General features: G+C 40.5%; 1 protein-coding gene and 1 long non-coding RNA gene across 2 annotated transcripts in view; one reads left to right on the top strand and one right to left on the bottom strand.

Annotated features, from left to right (window-relative positions):
* Nucleotides 1–8,036: 8,036 nt before the first annotated feature.
* On the bottom strand, nt 8,037–16,936 carry LOC120441363. The gene is made up of 3 exons (XR_005614017.1): nt 16,807–16,936; nt 15,933–15,981; nt 8,037–8,270 (listed from the first exon to the last, which is right to left on the bottom strand). It is a non-coding gene; the product is annotated as an uncharacterized LOC120441363 (long non-coding RNA).
* Nucleotides 16,937–17,219: 283 nt separating this feature from the next.
* Nucleotides 17,220–22,041, top strand: part of LOC116320031 (signal transducer and activator of transcription 5B-like) — a 40,624-nt gene continuing 35,802 nt past the window's right edge. The window contains exons 1-3 of the mRNA XM_031739537.2: nt 17,220–17,379; nt 20,467–20,601; nt 20,886–21,042. Of these exons, the coding sequence (XP_031595397.1) occupies nt 20,474–20,601; nt 20,886–21,042 (285 nt within the window). The 5' untranslated portion in view covers nt 17,220–17,379; nt 20,467–20,473. The remainder of the gene's footprint in view (nt 17,380–20,466; nt 20,602–20,885; nt 21,043–22,041) is intronic.

The raw sequence follows: 22,041 nt of genomic DNA on the forward strand, positions 1-22,041 counted from the left end.
GACAGCCTGTTGATTTCTCCTTAAATGGCGCCTCATTGGTAGGATAATGCAATTGTGGGTTGAGCAGCAGAGGTGAGTATGTGGGTTGTGCCTATGCAAAACTAACTTGCCAAATCTGCCAAAACAGAACACACACATAAAAAAGGCACTAACTTTGTACATGTACAATGATATTCTGCTGCTGGCTCTTGTTTGATGTCGTTTATTGGATTGGATGATTGAACACACATTAGTAATTTAACAGTTTATTCATTTAACAAACAGAAGCATGTGAAAGGAACCTCCAACAGCCACAACATACTCAAAACAAAAATCCGTTCAACTTCATTGAATGTAATTTTCTTATGCCACCATATTTCCATCTAAAACTTAATCAAGATACATCAAACAAACTTAAGTTATGTGAACATGACAAACATTCACCGGTTACCTTTCATCGAGTCCAACTATTTGGCTCCAGTAAATCCAACAGACGCAGACTAAATTAACACAAAACTCTTCAGAGCAACACTTTTTTTCCCTTCTTGTATCAACTGTTATGTACTTTGTGTAACAAGTGGCATTCTTGTTAAATGAACAAATACACAGAAAATATTACAAATATCAATGTTGTTTCAATTAGATTCATTTAGTTAGATAACAAAATTTACCACAGATGAATGACATTATTAACGCATCCAAAGAAATATACATTTTCTTTCTGTAACTGGCAAGTGTAATAACTTTTATACATAGAGATTACATGCAGGACTGCAAACTTACATACATTATTTTTAGACTGACTGTAAAAGACGATTGTTTTAAAAAAAAATGATATTTTTAAACATATTTAACATACATGAAAAAGTCCCATTTTGAAACCTCGAGCTCAGCATTTGTGGCGTAGCAGTGTTGGTGTTTCGACTCTGCACACGTTTGCTAACATCTCAGCCAGTGAGATCCCAGATAATCCTCCTTTCTGAAACATGTTCTGCTGATTTTTCACTCAATTTTAGTCCAAGGGATGAACCACAGACAACTTCCCTGCATTTTATTTATATAGCACTTTGTTTTCAACTGGAAGTTGTCTGAAAGTGCTATACATTTGACATGACAGAACCCCCCTGTGGCGAGGTGTGGTTTGCGATGCCGCTGCAGAGAAGGGACACACCTGCACAGCATCGGCAATTACGCCTCGCCGGCATAAGAAGCTGTGTTCTCTGCACTGTAAAATATAACTTGTTTCAACTTAAAAATATCAGGTACAGGGCTGCCTTAAAATTTTAAGTTAAGTCAAGAAATAGTTTGTTCTTATAACACAACCAATTGTTATCTTAATGAAAAATCACATGTTGTCTAAACTTTCGTCTTAGTTTAGTTGACTGAGATTTGTTAGTCAGTTCAACTCCTTTAATTGTCATTTTTACTTGGGAAAACCCTTTCAGCTAAATTAAAATAATCTATTATTTAAACTCTTGTCCTAGTTCAGTTGACTTGGGTTTTTTAGTTAATTCAAATACTTTAGTAGTTCTTTTAACTTAGGAATCTATTTTAGCTTAACTAACATAACCTGTTAGCTATAAGTTGATTTAAGTTTATTAATTAACTGAGCTCCTTAAGGTAGCTGAGTGAACTTGTAAATCAGTTTCATTTTAATTATCAGAGTTGATTGACTGGATGTAAAGAAAATGTGTATTAAACATCTTAAGTTTTGTTTTGTTTTTAGCTTTCTAACATCCATTTCAGCAAAACTACCTGTTAGGTTTATCTTAGATCTCAGGTTTAAATATCTACATTCCTTTAAATTAATTTTCTGTTGTTTACAGAAAAAAATAAAACCCCACAGATTCCATTAAAGTCTATCTGATCATTTCATACAGAAAGTTTGTTTTAAGAACATGACAAGACAATTACTAATGAGCACCCAACATTCACCATTTATTGTGCCATCTTAGTCATCTGAGAAACAGAAAAATCAGTGACGTAGCTCATCAGGCTCACAATCCATCAAAACTCAAAGGTTGCTCCCTGTGAAACAATAAATTTGAACTTGGTCTTGAGCCCAGTTTGGGTGAAGATTAAATTCTGACCAATACTCTAGGAGCAGTAGTGATTCTTGTGAAGTAACAACATAAAGTCTGCATTAATGTAATGTATCAACGGGACACTATTTTAGAAAAGTTATTCTTTACATTTGCAAATTTTTTAAACTTCATTGTGCTCAGTCACACCTGTTAGCATAAAATGTGAAATATTAAAATAGTACAACACCTTTGATAAGTGACAGTAAAGATCAGTTTATAACAACTAAGACATCAAACTGTTGTATTTGTCTTCATTTACAATTGCAACAAATTCCACAGAACCAATATCTCTGAAAATGAGTCCATGCTTCTGAAACATTTGATAATATGAATATTTCAGAAACATCAGTTTGAGTCTGCTCAATTGCAAAACAAAGGAAAAACTACTGACTTGCATGAGATAAGCATCTGCAAAGTCCACCATTATATTGTTGTTCACATAAGTTTCTTAAACCATGAACAAATGAGTAATTGTCTAATCTGGAATGTAAAGTGTAGTCATTTAGTGACATACAAAAGTGAGAATGAGAACTTGCAAGAATAAAAAAAACAAACAATAAAATAAAAACTGTCCTTAACACTAAGGAGCATACAATTACAGTTCTGCATGGCTTTCTGCAAGAGTCTGTTTCTTAGACCATGCACTAGTGAGATGCACTGCCTTCCACCAATGTTCATTAGGATGTTCTGAATGACTTCAAAGATGTCCTTAAGTTCCTTTGGATAGTCTATGTTGAGGGCAAAAAGAAGGCCCATCAGCATGGAAATGGCACTTGAGACATCCCTCAGATTAGACAGGATTACTGCCGCCTCAAGGACAACCAACACATCGATGATGTCTTCTTCTTTCACCATCACAATGCCAACTTTCATCCTCTTAGAAAACGTGTCTTCAATACCTGTCGGCTATAAAAGGGTTCAAAGACAAAAAAAAAAAAATAAATAAATTACACAATTACAATTACACAACATTCTTTGTGCTTAACAATTCATGTCTTTCCAAAGAAGAGCCATACTGATGCCTTGGATGATGGTGATTGGCTTTGGCTAACACTTATTAGTTGTTAAAGTTTTTCAGAATGAGATATGCACCCCATGTTACAAATCCATTTCTTGCTTTAAACAAAGACCATGTTCATAAATAACTGAGCATGTCTTCAATTGCAGAATTCAAACAAAATTTTCAATTTAAATGGTAAATGGCCTGTATTTGTATAGTGCTTTACTAGTCCCCTAAGGACTCCAAAGCGCTTTACACATTCAGTCATTCACACACATGGGTGGATGACTGAATCGTGACTCAAGAGTTGACAGTTCATCTTATAATTGGAAGGTTGCGGTTCGAGCCCGGCTCCGACAGTTTCAGTCGTTGTGTCCTTGGGCAAGACACTTCACCCGTTGCCTACTGGTGGTGGTCAGAGGGCCCGGTGGTGCCAGTGTCCGGCAGCCTCGCCTCTGTCAGTGCGCCCAGGGCGGCTGTGGCTACAATGTAGCTGCCATCACCAGTGTGTGAATTTAAATCTACTTATGCTAAATATTGGCTGTGCTCTAAAAAATCTGGCTGAGAATACATGAAATGTGCAAACTGCAGCTACACTACAGGATCAGATTATGGCTCCATAGACAATGCTTCTTTAATCAGTTTATTGATTAAAGTTTATTTTTCCCCTATATTAACAGCATGAAAAAGAGCATATAGACATGGCTGAACAGGTTGCATAATTGGCACTGAATATCAACATCCACCTTTACCCAGCTGCCCAATGACTCTGGGCCAGTAACCTTTAATTGCTTACCCAGTCTACACAGTCTCTTTTCCAGGGTCCAGGACATTTCACCAAAGTATTGCCCCCACAGCTGTAGCAGCCACTGCAGGCCCTTAAATATCCTAATATCTCTGCCATTACAATATACAATGTGAGAAATCAAACGTAAAGCTGAAGTGAACAGTACAGCAGCGAAATGTCAAAGACCCTGGTGAAGACATGAATAAACACAAGACACTAATAATATCAATGCTAGCTTGCCAGTTAGTTTCTCTGAAACCCAGACCAAATCCAGTGTCAAAGATCTTGTAATAATACATTTGGTGAGGAAAAAGTAGTACATGTTATCATGTGGCATCTATTGTTTCATAGATGCCACATGTTTCATTAAAATCCACTGTGGTGCTGTCATTATTAAATTTACTAAAAGAAACAATGCTAACCTTCACAGTCTTGAAAGTGTGTGAGGGATCTTCCTTTAGAAAATGAGGTCCTCTGTCCTCTTCCTTTGTGTAGGGCTCTGGTCAAAGAAGTCAAAAGAAAACAAAAACACTTTTTAAACAGTGTTTATGAAGCATGTAGACAGCTCCAAATTCACAGCTTTTTGATACATAATTCCATCAATATATGATTATCATTGGAGATTTTGAATCAGGCTTATCAGGACATTCAAGTAGAATATGATATCCAACCTACCACCAATATACATAGATTCTGTAAAAGGTACCACACTAAATGTCCAGTTGTGAAATATGATGACAGACTTTACTTATCAGCTTTCTTTCAATGAGTTCATCAGTTGAACTGGATAACCTAAAACTTAAACAAAGGAGAACATTTCGCAGTTGAACACTTACATCATCACCGAAGCATCTTATGAGCCTAGTTAGCCCTCCTATGCCGCTCTTGATTTTGTACAGCTCCACGAACCTCTCCATAATGGTCAAGCACAGCAAAAGGAACCCTTTCAGGTCAACAGATGTAAGACGGGCAAATTCTGCTTCAACCTGAGCAATAGAAGAAGAGGGTGGAGAGTACAGGCAGAATGAAAAAAAAGATTCTTTGAGACCCAAATTTAAGCAAACAGTCATCTGAGGCCCATTAGAGAAAACACAAACACACAAAAGCAATCAAACAAAAGATGCACTTTACCTGCCGTTCAGCGAACAAGGAAGTTCAGAGAACAATAAGCTCTGTCTCGAAATCTTTTAAAGTAGAATGATTGTGAAAATGACTTATGTGATGTAAAACTTTAGTAAACGTGTGATTAAAAGAACACTGAGTAAAAGGACAAGTAACAGTTTCCTTATTCCTCAGATGTTTACCTTGATGAGCAATACTGTTTTAGTCCAACTGCCTCATTAAAGTTACACAACAGGCTTTTTACATTAAAGCCAGCAAGTCCATTACATACTCCCTTTTAGATCTGAAATACTGTGCACATTCTGTGTATATGTAGTGGACAGCAATTTACCCAAAAGAGCGCAAAGTTTGCAAGTCCACCTCATTTAAATGACAAAGACAGATGTGATCATCTAGACCTGTGAAAATAAATTAATGACAAACTTGCAGTTATGGATGTTATTACAACCACAAGAACCTAAACAGTCTGCTCCATTGCTTTTGTTAATGAATCATTTGTTGGTAACACGTCTGAATATTTAGTTTATGCCACCTGCATGTGATCATCAATAGTGCCATATTACTTCTTAAGAAGTACCCTGACACTACAATCTTTATATCATTTGTTCTACAGAGCTATTAAGTTACAATATAATCTGTGGTGTTTCCAGTATGACAAAATGCACAAATTGTAACTTACCATTTGACTCCACTGACAAAAATAAATCCCCAGCATCAAGTTTGGCTTCACAGACCTAAAATAAGTCAAATAAAAATATATGTTATAATTATATTGTTTTCGCCATTTATTCATGTTTGCTAATTTTCTGACATATAAACAATGTTAGTTTTGTTACAATACAGAGAATGCAGTTTAATTAAAAGGTAAATTATGCAAAAAAAAAAACTTCTGCAGTATACCATGCCAAAAATCAGTGTCTCTGATGCCAATTATTTTATCACTACAGCTCTTTTAGTATGGAAACTCACACAATCTAGTCATACTGATCACAAGAGTTCAAAAATAAGTCAAAATAGTGAGCTGTTGTTAAGCATAAAGCATTTCAGGGTAACAAATAACTGCACAATAGAATTAAAGCAAAAATAAACACACTGGAGGACTATCTGATAAAAACTAATATAATGCTGGTTTGTAGACCATATTTTGTCTCAGTCCTCAGTGCACTCTTGCAGCTTAGCATGCAGCAGTTAATAACAACTTAAGTGATTACATAGGGGTAAACAGGTGACAACAAGCATCGGAGTCCTGCCAAAAGTTCTTTTGAACCCAGCCAGTTATTGGAAATATTGCCAAAATGAACTTCCACCAAAATACAACAGCCTGTGAACTTGAAAGAAATTTACAAGTACAGAGACAATATGAAATAAGCTTTATTAATTAGCTGAGTTAGCTTGCTAATATCGCAACAGTGGTTGAGTGCACAACCTTAAAGCTAGCGGCACAATACTTGTGATTTGGTCAGTGCCACATTAAACCCATAAAAAGGCCATGTGTCAGTTTATTAGGTCAAGTTTGGTCATGACACACAAGCTGGACCTTGTCGGCTAAAGTTACATTAGCTAAAGCAAACATTTCGGTAAAAGAGAAAAACACACATCATGCCATAAATTCAAAACATGTTCCAACTTTTGTAGCTCTCTTTCCTTATAGTTATAACCAATGTTACTCACCTTGAAAGCATATTCCAAAGAAGACGATTAGAAAACGTCCAAGTAAAGTGAGCATGTCGTTAACCGCCAATTCCCCATGATGCACCTCGGTAGCAGTCACGTGAGGCAGTTTTGAATCCTGCTGTGCTCAACTTACCCACATTGTCAAGTTCACATAAGTTGCTGATTTAGCTGGACATGAGTTTTCAAGTTAGCTTTTTGGTGTAATTGGGACGTTTTAACTTGTAATTCTATGTTATAACAACAACTTCAGTCATCTATCGTCAAACTGATATAGAATAATATGTTGAAATAACAAACATCTAGAATTACATTTTACAGTGTAGCTGTGGGGTGAAAGCTGCAGCCAGTGTGTAAACAAGCAACCGTGAGAGAATAAAGTGCTGAAATCATGAATATGTGGACAGGTCTGCCGTGTCATTGTTACACCCCCGATGCATTAATTATGATTATTTCTTTTTTAAAGCTAAATTAAAACAAAATCAGAACATGAGATTAAATTGAAGCAGTAAAATCAGGGCCAAACTGTGTCATATGCCAAACAATCAAAATGGGTTTTAAGACGCATTTTAAAAATGGACAGTGAAGCGGCCTCTCTTTTTTTTTTTTTTTTGTCTGTCCCATTTGGTTCTTTAGCCGTCAGAATTGTTGTCTGAAGACCAACAAGGATACCAAATGGATTTATTTTGCCAAATGGATCATCATGGCATTGCCGTATTGGTCCATTTGATCAAACTTTGTTGTTATTATTTATTTTATTTTCAGTTGTTACAGATGGGACAGACATGACGGGGGGATAGGAAAGGGAGAAAGAAAGAGAGGAAGGAAAAGAAAAACAGAAGGGAAAAGGGACAGTGAGAAAGGGCACTTACAAAGACAAAGAGAAAGAAAAAATAAAAAATCAATGTGCAGGGGCAGATTATTCCAGAGGTTAGGAGCAGCAATAGAGAAAGCCCCGCCCCCTCTGAGCTTCCCCTTGGACCCGGGTACCTGCTGGTCAGCTGGGGTCTGACTAAGGACAAAGAAGCTCAGAGAGGTAAGGTGGGGCAAGACCGTTTAAGCATTTAAAAAACAAACAATAGAATTTTAAAATGAACTCTAAGAATGAGAATATAAAATGAGGAAAAATCAGGCTTTGCCAAGCGCCTTAAATGATAAAAACTTGACAATAGACCTAATTTGAGTGTCCAATTTAAAAATCACTGTCCATCTCAAAACCCAAGTTAGTAACAACAAGTTTAAAATACTCTGCCAGGGGTCCCAAATCAATAGAGGGGTATCACAAGGTCTGCTAGGACCAAACATGATCACCTCTGTTTTGCTTGCATTACATTTTAAAAGTTCAGGGCCATCCAAGTGGAACAAGTGGAGCAAAAGATGACAGTCAATAACATTCTAAAAAATAATTTATTAATACAATGAGCCAAAAATGAAGGCTAAAAACCACACAGTCCAAGGCCAGAGCCAGCTTTGCCACGAGCCAGTTGCACTTCACATGTCGACCACTTTAACAGGGATCAGCAGTTGTCCTCCAAGACCCACCACCCTGTAAGAAGAAGGCCAGTAATCACTCCAGCCTCAGCAACATCACTCTGCCTTTAGGCTGCGGCATACTGTAGGCTCTGTCCTGCACAGAGAGAAAAATATCACAGCAGGCGTGTAAATACAATGAAAATAGACCTAGAATTGAGCCCTCGGGGCCCCCAAACAGAAGAGCAGCGGAAAAGGACTCGTACCCTAAAAAGTTAGAAAGTTCTGTCAGAAAGATGAGACCTAAACCAATTCAAAGCAATACCACGAATGTCTGCAGGTTGGTGTAAATGAGACAGTAAAATCATGTGGTCTACAGTGTCAGAAGCAGCTGTTAGGTCAAAGAGGACAAGAACAACATGATTACCAGAATCACAGGTAAGGAAGATAACATAAAAATCTTTAAGAGTGCTGACTCCGTGCTTGGGAGGTTTTTAAAACCTGATTTTAAAAAAATAACATTGATTGGGAATATACAATTTTCTCCAGGATTTTAGACAGAAAAGGCAGCTTGGAGATAGTTAACCACTACAGTGTGGTCCACATTAGATTAAACTGAAGCAGTAAAATCAAGGTCAAACACTTTCATACGCCACAGAGTAAAAATGGGTTTTAATACGTGATTTAGAAATGGACAATGAAGGGGCCTGTCTGGCAAAGAAACTATTTTTAACTGTATATGTCAGTACTTTGTTACTAGCAAATGTCACATGTCATTCTTCTGCTGAATCGATCAAAAATGCCAAAAATAACAGTGTGAAAGCATAAACTTGTGTTTTTACTCCAACAAAGATGTCTTATCTGAAAACGTGGCACATCTCAGCATGGTGTGCAGTGTGTCCTCAAAAAAATCTGAGAAAACTGAACAAGTGGAGAATATATCTGCCATCAACAGCAGATATACAGCATCTCAAAGTCATGCCCTTAAGAAATAGGATAAAAATCCTGCACAGACCTGAGAGATGGCCCTTCAGCTAATCCATCTACTATTCGCCTTCAGTGGAATGATTGCTGTCAAGAAGCCATTCTTAAGGAAGGAAAACAGGGAAAAGGCTGAGGTATGCCACATTACACAAGAACTGGACTGAAAATCAGTGGCAATAGATCTGATGGAGTGCTGTACCATCAGATTTTGATCCACCATGCCGCACCATCTTCAAAGCCTCTAATCGACAACAGCGTCATTTTTCTTCATGACAATGATCCCAAACGCACTGCCAACGCAGCAAAAGCATGCCAAGATAGAAAACCACACAGTGGAACATTATCACTCATTGAATGACCTCTCCAGCACTTAACATCAAACAGTGTGAGATCATCTTGACAGAGACCAACTAAAACGCAGAAATATTCAAAGAAGACCTCTGACTCTTTCTCTGAGGGAGAAAAGAGACACCGAGCATAGGACAGAGACAATAAATACAAGACGGTAACGGGGGAAAGAGGAAACACCTGGGAACACAGCTGGCAGGGAGAAGCAAATCAGAACATGACGCACACCGACAGGAGACTACCAAAGTAAAACAGGAACACACACACACACACACACACACACGACTGAAGAAGAAACACACAGGGGCAAGACCCTGACAAACAAGACCCAGTCAAAACCAAAACAAAGACAGGATCAAATACAAACTAAGATCACCACAACTAGAAATACTGAATTTGTCTTGGAGATGAGACAACGTGGACGCAAAAGCAGACACGGATGCAGGAGAATGTTTTAACTTAGAGCGAACCGTTATTAGTGGCTGTACAAAACACTGCAAAACAACTGATGAAAGGAAGCGTGAACTGAACCGTTTCCAAGGCAAACCGTTCAGGGGGCTCACCGCTTGGGAGGTGGCGGCAATAGAGCAGTTCAGGAGGAGGCTGTGTTGGAAGTGGATGTGCAGGCCGTGCATGCTGGACATGGACGGGCAGGTCGAGCAGGACCAGACGGTGGCATGGCAGCCGCAGGGAGTTGAACTGGTGGTTGCACCGGTGGTGGCGTGGCCGCAGCAGGTGGTTCAACAACTAGCAGCATGGCAGCTGCAGCTAAATGAGTGGTTGGTTCATCTGGTGGACAGAAGTCTCTCCAGAACCCCCAGCGGAGACAGCCGACAGCTGGACAGACTCTCAAGAGCCCCCAGCGGACACGAGGGAGTGCTGGAGCCACTCCCACCCAAGAAGTAGGGTACGGGCGCAGGAGTAAGCTGGGTCACGGCTGCCCTCATCCTAGGAGCCGGAACAGGCACCAGAAACGGTGGTACGTCTGCTGCCCCCACCTGAAGGCCAGGTACGGATGCAGGTATGGGTGAAGTTATGGGCAGAGCTTCAGCCAGCCTGGGAGCCGGAGCAGGGACCACCTGGGCTGGACCCTAAGAGGTTCATCAGGAACTCAATGGGGATGTGGCGTACAACACTAGAGGCCAACTTCAAGCCCATTGCACAAGTCACCATCAAGTGCGGGATCTACCAAGGAGATGCTCTGTCCCCACTGCTGTTCTGCATAGGCCTGAACCCCCTCAGTGAGATCATTAACAAGACTGGCTACGGATACCGACTACGAAACGGAGCAGTTGTCACCCACCTCCTGTACATGGATGACATCAAGCTGTACGCCAAGAGTGAACGAGACATCGATTCACTGATCCACACCACCAGGCTATACAGCAATGACATCGGGATGTCATTCGGACTGGAGAAGTGTAGTCGGATGATAACAAAGAGAGGGAAGGTAGTCAGAACTGAGGGGATCGAACTACCAGAAGGCAACATTGCAGACATAGAGGACAGTTACAAGTACCTGGGGATCCCGCAGGCGAATGGGAACCATGAAGAGGCCGCTAGAAAGGCTGCAACCACCAAGTACCTGCAGAGGGTCAGGCAAGTCCTGAGGAGTCAGCTGAACGGTAAGAACAAGATAGTAGTGTAAAGCGCTTTGGGGTCCTTAGGGACTAGTAAAAACGCTATACAATTACAGGCCATTTACCATTTACCAAGATCCGGGCTATCAACGTCTACGCCCTGCCCGTGATCAGGTACCCAGCTGGTATAATAAGCTGGCCAAAGGAGGAGATAGAAGCCACTGACATAAAGACAAGAAAGCTCCTTACCATGCAGGGAGGGTTTCACCCCAGGTCCAGCACCCTGTGCTGTACGCTAAGCGGAAGGAAGGAGGCCGGGGACTGGTGAGTGTCAGCACCACAGTCCAGGACGAGACAACGAACATCCACAAATACATTGGAAAGATGGCCCCAACTGACTGAGTGCTCAGTGAATACCTCAGGCAGCAGAAACCCAAGAAAGAGGAGGGAGATGAGGAACCATCATGGAAGGACAGGCCCCTGCACGGTATGTACCACCGGCAGATAGAGGAGGTGGCTGATATCCAGAAATCCTACCAGTGGCTGGACAAAGCTGGACTGAAAGACAGCACAGAGGCACTAATCATGGCAGCACAAGAACAAGCTCTGAGTACAAGATCCATAGAGGCTGGGGTCTATCACACCAGGCAAGACCCCAGGTGCAGGCTGTGTAAAGATGCCCCTGAGACAATCCAGCACATAACAGCAGGGTGTAAGATGCTAGCAGGCAAGGCATACATGGAACGCCATAACCAAGTGGCCGGCATAGTGTACAGGAACATCTGTGCCGAGTATAACCTGGAAGTCCCGAGGTCAAAATGGGAGACGCCCCCAAGGGTGGTGGAGAATGACCGAGCTAAGATCCTGTGGGACTTCCAGATACAGATGGACAAAATGGTGGTGGCTAACCAACCGGACATAGTGGTGGTAGACAAACAGAAGAAGACGGCTGTAGTGATCGATGTAGCGGTTCCGAATGACAGCAATATCAGGAAGAAGGAACACGAGAAGCTGGAGAAATACCAAGGGCTCAGAGAAGAGCTGGAGAGGATGTGGAGGGTGAAAATAATGGTGGTCCCCGTGGTAATCGGAGCACTAGGTGCGTCGACTCCCAAGCTAGGCGAGTGGCTCCAACAGATCCCGGGAACAACATCGGAGATCTCTGTCCAGAAGAGCGCAGTCCTGGGAACAGCTAAGATACTGCGCAGGACCCTCAAGCTCCCAGGCCTCTGGTAGAGGACCCCGAGCTTGAAGGATAGACCGCCCGCAGGGGCGTGCTGGGTGTTAAGTTTTTTCATATACATATATATATATATATATACATATATATATATATATATAGATATATATATGTATGTATACACACACTCAGTGTCACCATCCATTCCATATAATGTCTCAATTTACCATAACATTGAGTACTTAAACCTGCATCTGCTTAGAAATGTGTAAAAACTTACAATGCATTAAAAGAGGAGCTGCCCACAGGCAGATGAAGGGAACTGCTTTATTTTGTCATTTACGTCTGGGAAAAACAAAAATATTAAAACAAATTCTACTAACATTTCAACTGTAAAGCACACAAAAAAATGTAGACACTGAGCAACATATGAGCTACTATTAAAGAGAAGTAGTAGTGTTAAAATATCTACAGACTAACAAGCTAACTTAGTAACTTGAAGATAACTTAATTAGATGTGCATGTGTTTTTTATACCAAGTACATTGAAAAGTTGGAAAGATGGGATTAACCAGATTAACCATGCACATCCTTTCAATAAAAGAGTAAAAATACCATATGTATGTAACTAAACAGTCTGCATCGCAGTACTCTGTTAGCACAATGGAATATTTTCTAGTTGCTTTTGCATTGTTAGGAAGGATTTTACCGATGTCTAAAGATTCCAGATTCAGTGTGATAAGTTAGACAGGAATTACAGGACTCTGCTTTCTGAGAACTGCAGTTTGCCCCACCTTCTGCAGTTTATTTCAGAAGGTGGGGCAAGGTGGGGCAAGGTGGGGCAGCTTATTTCAGTGATGAAATAAGCTGTCTCTCAGGTGATTTAAGACTGCTATAAGTTTTCTGTGGGCACTGAGGACTGCCTAACGTCTGCTAAATGAATTTAGAATATAACCCTCATGGGGAGTGTAATAGTCTAGCTTAGTTATAGCACAGCGGCTAACAGTAGCCTGGCTAACAATAGAACACAAGCAGATTTCCACACATAGTCAGTCTCTCTCTGTACGGTCAATTTGAGACAGAAAAATGTACCTGAGGTATTCTAGAAAACAAAAGAACAGCAGAAGGTTGAGTTAGCTTTGTTAACTGGTCTATATTTAAACACACGTATTACTTACCCTGGATATTAAGATGCAAAAAAGTAGTTCTGAGTAGCTGTAAAGATGTGTTAGCTTAACAACTTTCAACGATTGTTCCTGCTTGCTTTGATTTGAACTTTTTCTGTGGTGTGGAGCATGTGCAATAGTGAGCAATAAAAGAGTCATTGTTTGGAAGTACTTGCTTCTCATTGGGTGAGGTCAGGACTGCAGGCAGGCAATTCAATCTTCTCTATTCCCAAAATCTGGAGGTAGTCTCTGATAAACCCCACACCCTGGGGATGAAGGTTATCATCTTAGAGGACAGAGTTTGGGCCCAGTTTGTGGAGATATGGTACTGCTGCTGGTTCCACAGTCTCATCTTGATATCTCTCTGCATTGAGACTGGCTCCAATGATGATGAGCCTTGTTTTTCCAGTGAAGGAGATGCTGCTCCACACCTAGGGATGGGTATCGAAAACCGGTTCTTGTTGAGAACCGGTTCCCACTGTTTCAGTTCCTTGGAATTGTTTGCCATTTTTGCAAACGATTCCCTTATCATTCCAGTCGCCCGAATAGCGTCACCACGTTGTGGAGCGTCGGGCGTACCTGGCAGGAAACACGGCGCCTAAGCGGCTCAAACGCTTAAAAGTTTGTTTATACTTTACGAGAACGGATGACAACAGGGCAACTTGCAATACTTGCAAAGTAGATATTTCACTAAGGGAGGAAACACTACGAATATGCAAAAGCATTTGCTCACAAAACACGCGATGAACTTAAATGAATGTCTTTAATTCCGCTCCGGACTCGTGAATCTCAACCCAGCAGCAGCGGTAACGTTTGCACGTCATCTCCCGTTAATGCGGCAGGTAAATAATCAACTAACAGTGCATATTATGTTAGCGCGATCTGCTTTATTACAAAACCTGCCATTGTGCATTTAGGTGACCATGATGAGACAGACAGAGTCTGGCTGGCGCTCGCTGGCAGTTGTCGCTGCAGTCTACCGATAGCGTCTCTTTTCAGGCCCGAATGTCACCGAGCAGTGACTAGTTTGTGGTCAAAACCTTGCAGCCATTTGCCACAGCAGATGGTAAGTGAATGTGTTTAATTGTAGGCAGGGACATTACTGGATATTCTTGTGTAATTGCTACAGAATAATTTATGTTATACTTTGTTATTGCTACAGAAGAATATTTATTTTATTATTTTACATTTACAATTTTCCCCGGGGACCCTGTGACACCCCATTGAAGAGCCGTAGGCTGTGGATCTCTTAAGATCTCACTGTTGGGTTTGTAAGGCCATGTTTCTCCTAAATTTCTATCTTGTTCAAAGAGAAGATATAAAACAGTTCTAAGCTAATCGACCTTAGTGTTCTCCTTTTTAAAAACAAGAATCGATAAGAGAATCGATAAGAGAATCGATAAAGAATCGAATCGTTAAACAGAATCGAAAATGGAATCGGAATCATTAAAATCTTATCAATACCCATCCCTATCCACACCATCACGCTACCTCCACCAAAAGCTGTTACCCTATCGATGCAGCGATCAGCAGAGCGGTGTCTTTGACCCTATGATCCAACTGCCATAGGCAGAAGCTGGACTCAGTGCTGAACATAACATTCCTCCACTTGTTCAGCTTCCAGTGCACATGTTGCTGACACCAGCGCAGCCCTGTGAGGCCAGAGATTGGTAGTCTGTTTTGGATTGTCTGACTGTGGGCCATATCGTCCTCCAATCCTTGACTGCAAATCTGTAGAAGACTGCCTACGGTTCCCAAGCGGGGAGGAATTTATCTTCTTGTGATGCAAACGTTACGGCCTGTCCCTGACATCTCCCATTGGAACTTGACCTTCAGTTTGGACATGGTAGTGTGCTCACTCCAAATAATTCAGCAACTTATTTGTTGGAAGAAAACATTGAAGTTGCCCTGTGGCATTCGCCCTATCCACATCAGTCAAACGTGGCATCCACCAGCAGACACCAACTGACTGCTGTAGCACGGTAACTGCACTGTGGCAGAGAGGAAAGCCCTACAGAGGGTGGTGAAGGCTGCACAGAGAGTTGTCGGAGGCAGCCTCCGTCACAGACATATACTCCTCCAGATGCAGGAAGAGGGCCACCCTGTATCATGAAGGAACCCACTCACCCAGCATACACACTCTTTGTCCCGCTCCCCTCAGGCAGGAGGCTGAGGAGCATTAAATGCAAAACGACCAGACTGAGAAACAGCTTCATTCCAGAAGCTGTGAGACTTCTCAATGCATAATGGACAAGAACTGATATTGTAGCACCTTAATCACTACTGACACAGCTGAAAATTCTGTTTCTTTTCCCTCCGGGACCGTGTGTACATAATTTCATTCCACCTCATGTAAACATGTGATGCAAATGACAATAAAGTTCCTTGAATCCTTACAGCAAAGACATAATTGGTTGTTGGGATTCAGAGATTCTTTTATTGTAACCATATAATCTGCCTTATGATAAATGCATTAATAACATGTTCTACAGTATTATTTTATCAGTAATATTTCTTATGGGGTTCATAATGCATTGAGTTCATTTTATACACAATGCATACCTGTGCTTGTTTAGAGTTGATGTTCCATCCAAGAGGGTTTTAAGCTTCACTGGTGAGAGTGTCCAGGTGATACATGTTGAGGAAAGATGAGAACATAGCAGGTTAATTGCATGCATGCTTACAATACACTTATTAATTTAGTGGCAGGCCTGAGCGAAGGCCCAAGTGTCTTCTGCTCTCTTTTTGAGACCTGCGCCAATTCAGTCTACTTAGTGATTGGTGACGAGGGTCAATTATTAGCTTTTAACGATCCCGAAGCTTGAAGTTTATTACCTTAAAAGGCAGGTGTTATAGAAAAGAGAAGTTATATGACTGTTTATAGTTATTAAAATGTATAAGATGCGCTCATGTCTGCCAACAATGTATTTTTGACTTGTATTGACGTGTATGTGTGGGCGTTAATGTTCTATGGTATAAAACCAGCATTTGATGAATTTTTGTCAGAGGAAGACATATGCAGATGTTGCCTCTCCTGTGTTAATAAACTCATCGTTTGATTGCATTCGTCTGGTGCCTCCGTCGTTTGTTGTCTGGTCTGCAGTTGATCGATCTCGCTTCATGGTCAAACACAAATTTCCTTATTTTTAGATGACAAAATGATGCCAGGAAGAGAATGTTCAGTACTAAAGTACATTTACATAATCTGCCATTGCTCAAATAACAGCATGAAAGGTAAAGTAATAATTTCAGGCTCTACATGGCCACACAAAAGCCCGAGCAGTGGTGAACATTTATACGCTACCAGGTGCCTTAGCTTTCTGGATAACAAGGATTGTTTTATGTTCTGTATATCATGATAAGTCCCAATCTCGGTAATGTAACTAACAGACTAACTAGCTTTCTTATAAGAGGTATTTATGTACAATTAGCTCACCTTAAATTGTAGGCGAAATAAATAAAGGTGACTATTAACGCACATTCACGTCACTGCCCCAAAGTGCCGCTTTCCTCTTTTCCGTTTACAGATTTGATCCTTAAAACCATTTTAAGGCTATTTTAAGGCTCGCGCAGCCGTGTTTGACACCTAACCGCGTGCAGGATGCAGGTGGGACTGTTCTTGGAAATGGTAGAGTTGGCAAAGATGTTTGAAGTTAGCGTAAATACAACCGGAAATGATGAATGTTGTGTCTGTATTTAGGCTTAAAAGGAATTGTTGACTTAATAATAAACTACAGCAGGAAATAGAATGAAATCTGAAATGTTTATTATTACTATAGACTTTCTTATTTTGAAATACGAAAGCGGAAGTTGTTTTTAATGCGTATTCATCTATTGCTACGGGTCAACAACTGCTGCTTGAAGCAGAAAGCAGAAGGTGATAAAGTAACGTAATTTGGCGATGTGACATATATGTCAGCCAACCTGCGTACGGTTGAAAAGTTTTCAGTGTGTGTTGTCCGCTGTTGTAAATGGTGCTGCTGTAAGGAGTGCTGCAGTCTTGTAAAAGGTGAGTTATAGTCGGAGCGGTTAACTACTTGTAGCGCATGAGAGCGAAGTTTTGGTGGAGCAGCAAGCTTCCCTACTTTGCTAGCTAGTAGCTTACCTTTTCTAGCTAGCTAAAGTAATAGAGCGTTGGCCACACCGAAATGACGAAGCCAACGTAAACTCGCCACCTTTTCATTCACTGTACTCACATCTGTTCAGCAACACTCATGCCATATTTACAGTTTCAGGTTTTCAGCGAGCTGCTTTGAATGTACACTGAAGTTAGCAAGCTAAGCTATCTGTTAAACTTCCCTGTTCCGCTCGCTAGTCAAGTGCCAAGGATGTAAACATATGGCTCTATCGATACCACCGCTGTTCTCCGCTCAATTAGACTCTTGTTTTTATTTTTTAAACACACGCTTTGGTTCATTAGCGTGTCGTCCACGTCACATTGCTTGGTAATACAAGGCAATGCCTCAGTGATAAATTAGTCATATGTTTCTTAGAAAGTTCCAGTCAGACTGATTTGGGGGTGTGAGCTGATATTGTTTACATCTAAGAGTTTTTTGTTTTTTAATTTTGTCATTTTCTTTGAGGAAAATTGGAGTCGTAGTTTTTTCTTATTTTTCGGGAATGCATGTCACAGAGTGGTTAACAGCTCATCTGTAAAGCTCATAAAAAACTGACTGATAAGCAGTTTCATGGTCAGATAAGGCCTGTTCCTTTGTTGTGCCAAAAACTGATTTCCAGCGTTCTTTTCATGTGTAACGTCTTTACTTATATTGGTAAATAGACTTTACTGAACAAGATTGACAAAGGAGTTATATATAAAATTGAAAAATTACCTGTTCTTCAAGTGTTTTTATGACTCTATTATTTTACCCACATTATACATTTGGCCACTTAAAATATCTTTATAGAACTATTGTTATATGTGTTGCAATTTCTGCCAGACCAATCTTGAAAAAGTCATTTTTAATGTCAATGAGACTTTAACTCGGTATATAAAGGATATATAAAAGCCAGAAACTGATTGTGCCTACTTTATATCATTCATGAGGGATACATTTGACATATATTTCATATGTTGTAGGCCAACAAAATATTTTTAGCAGTGTAAATATGGGCAGTCACTTACCAGGAATCAGTTTTTGGCAGTAGATCACTTTTTGACACAAGACCTTTGTTTAAGGTAACCCATATCTGGAGTTGAATGCACTTTTGAACTTGCTTTTAGTATCTTTACATTGGATCTCTCAATATGAAGTCCAAACAGTTGTCAGTGGAAGTGAAGGAGCCCATCATTAGGGAGGAAGAAGAACAGATAAACCTATGAGAAAGGCAGATAAAACTTTAAGAGTGGCCAAATCAGCGATCTGGTAAATTCTTAAAAAGAATAAATGCACTGGGCACCTTAGCAAAAGGCCTAGCAGAAGAAGATGTGAAGATCTAAGGTTAATTTTGGTTTAAACATGATTTATTTTTCTGTCAGAGGTTGAACATACATATATGGACTGTAATGTATATATAATAAACTAAAATCTTAATTCTGATTAGGAAAAAGCTTCAAGTGTTTCAGAAGAACACAAATGAACTGGAAAACAGAGTTTTTGGTCTGTTCCAATAAAATAAAGTAGCTATTAAAACAAAACAAACAAACCTGATTGTGTATTGTTTTTAGTGTAAAAACAGTTAGTTTTAAGTTGTTGTTGCAATAAATGCATAAAGGTGGGAAAAGAACATATTTTGTGTATCTCCTCAGAAAATCAATAAATCTTCAAATATAAACAAAAACAGACACTCCAGTTTTTCTCCAGGGGGAACAGAGAGAACATAAAGTGTGGTACTGTGTTAATGACGTGGGCAGTGAGACTCACATATGGATCTGATGTTGTAGTGAAAACAGCTGTTCAGCGGCGTCTCTAGCCTCCATGTGTGGTTGGGAAAAAGCCCAGTGAGAGAAATGTTAATGATCACAGAGCTGGCACGCAGTTTAGTTACTTTAATCAGCTGCATAAATCCGATGTTTGCGATTCTTGTCTTATAACGCCATTACCTGGCTTTAGGGAGACAAACTTCAGTCACTCGCAGTCCTAATGTACTAGTGTGTAACAGCTCAAACATTAGCAACATTAGCTGCTGGTTACTCCTCCTCCAGTCTGACTGGGCTCCAGTTCTACTTCAAACACATGACTGATTTGTACAGCACTGTTGTCATTGGCCTTTCATGTTGTCTGTCAAAACATGGATGGGATGGGCTCTATTGACCTTAATACTGATCATTTTTTCTGCATAATTATTTGGTTTTATCACCCAGCTCTAGACACTGGCATTTACAACAAGGTGCAACCCACTGGTTACACTCAAGAACTGGAAGGGTGGATGCTGCTAGATTATAGGACTTCACAGTGCAAATGGATAAGCATAGCAAAGCATTGCACAGCAACATAAGAGTGTCTAAGAAATGTGATATTTTCCCATGGCCAAGTCAACCACCTGATCTCAACCCAGTAGAGCATACCTTTCAGTTACTGTGGACAAAAGTGAGGGAGAGAGACCTACAGACAAGCACAGACTGGAGGTGGCTGCAGTAAAGGCCTGACAGAGTATCTCAGAGACTAAGCACTTGATGTCCATGGATCTAGGCTTAGGGTGATCACTGACCGCAAAGCTATGTTCACCCAAATAATAAACCTCATCTTGAGTATTAGCATGCTCGTTTGTCCAAGCGTTTTACTTTTTAGCCTCTGGAAGTTGGAACTCTTATACATATACTTTTGTCAAACCCCTTGAGTAAAAGCTGAGAGTCTGCACTTGAGTCACATCTTTGTTGTTTGATTTAAAATCCACTGCTGTAGTGTACAGAGGCAAAATAACAAAGAATGTATTATTGTCCAACTTATGGACTTAACTGATATTATTTGTAGGATCTTTTTTTTTGCTTTCATTGTGTGAAAAACAGTAATGTATCTGTGATATGGCAGGATGGTAGCATCAACTGATATTGTTTGCATAGTGTTGCTCGTCATTGTTGCTCATTGCTGTTCTTTTCACTCTGTCTAATCTGCTGACCTGGCCTTTTTTTCCTCCTATTTTCCTGGCTTCACAGGATAACCATGGCAATGTGGATCCAGGCCCAGCAGCTGCAGGGTGATGCCTTGCACCAGATGCAGGCCTTGTACGGCCAGCACTTCCCCATTGAGGTGCGGCACTACCTGGCTCAGTGGATTGAAAGCCAACTCTGGTATGCAGAATTACACCAGTCTCTTTCCAGTCCTGCCTAACTTTATTTAGATGGAACATTCAAAACGGTAGTTTTAGTCAGTGTCATGTACATAAAATAGGGTCACACACATGATACTCAATAAATAAATAAATAAATAAAAACTAACTGTAATCAGTGTGTTTCTATGTGTGTTTATATACCAAACCAGAACTAGATCAGTGACTGGCGTTGGTGGAGGTCACTAGGCTCGACTCTGGCTGTGCATTCTATTAACACTTTAAAAACAATGGTACTGTTCACAGGGACTCGGTGGAGTTGGATAACCCAGCAGAGGAAACCAAAGCCAAGCGTCTGTTGGATAACCTGGTGGCCGAGCTCCAAAAGAAAGCCCAGGTCCAGGGAGGAGAGGACGGCTTTCTGCTCAAGATCAAGCTTGGTCACTATGCCAGCCAGCTAAAGGTACGTGTTGGCTACAAAAAAAATGATCGTATGTTCCTACTGGAACCTTTATCCCAACGTTTCCCTTGTATATTTTGTGAAAGCTTGTGCTGATGTTGTTTAGTTTTTATACAACCACATCTCAACAGCTCTGATCTAGACTCAGGGTCCGGTTAATTAAACTTTTCAGACACCCATCTAATACGGCTAGGCATTGTCGCCTGATCACGTCTTGTGTATGTGGCCAGACACCAGCAGCTATATAGTTATTTAAAACTGTAAACTGTTTGACTGTTTAACCTAGGGTCGTCTCCTTCTTATTATGCCTTTCTCCTCCTTCATCATCTCCACTCCTTCCTCTTCCTCCTAACCTAAAAGCATTGTCTCCTGAACTGAGTCAGGGCTCTAACAAACAAGAACTTGTTAATTCCCGATAGTGATCGTCAGCAGGTTAGCACTCGGCCGCTGCTGCAGTATGTAGTTTAATCCTCTAAAGTCAACTCACCGATTTAAGATGAGGCAGCATCAAAACGCTCTCGTACCAGTTATTGAATTGTGTTGATTGGCCAGGTAAAACCAGAGTTATGATAAATAACTTTAGTCACATTTGCTGCTGGAAGAAACAGTAAAAAGTAAATTAAAAAAAATTAAAATCAGCGTTTGCAAGCAAAAAAACATGACACGACCTTTCCTATTGGTGGAAAAATGCACCAGGTCACGAAGCATTTGGTTACTGAGAAAAAGGGGAACGTTGTGGGAGCGATGGCAAAAGTAAGAATAGCGATATCAACAGCAAGTTTTGAGTTTTTAGCCATTTGTGACATTTGGCATGTTTGGAATGTTGTGTAGTCATTTTGTGTGTCAACACAATGAGACGACTATGGAATGTCAACAAAGGCAGACTGCAGCGTAAACGCTTTCTTCAGGTAGACACAGGAGCACTGATACGCCCTAAAGTTGTCAGGCATGTGATGTGCTTCTGTGTCGTTTGTTGACAGGAACTATTCCTGATTGATCTGT

Source organism: Oreochromis aureus, linkage group 8 (genome assembly GCF_013358895.1).
Source record: "Oreochromis aureus strain Israel breed Guangdong linkage group 8, ZZ_aureus, whole genome shotgun sequence".
NCBI lineage: Eukaryota > Metazoa > Chordata > Actinopteri > Cichliformes > Cichlidae > Oreochromis > Oreochromis aureus.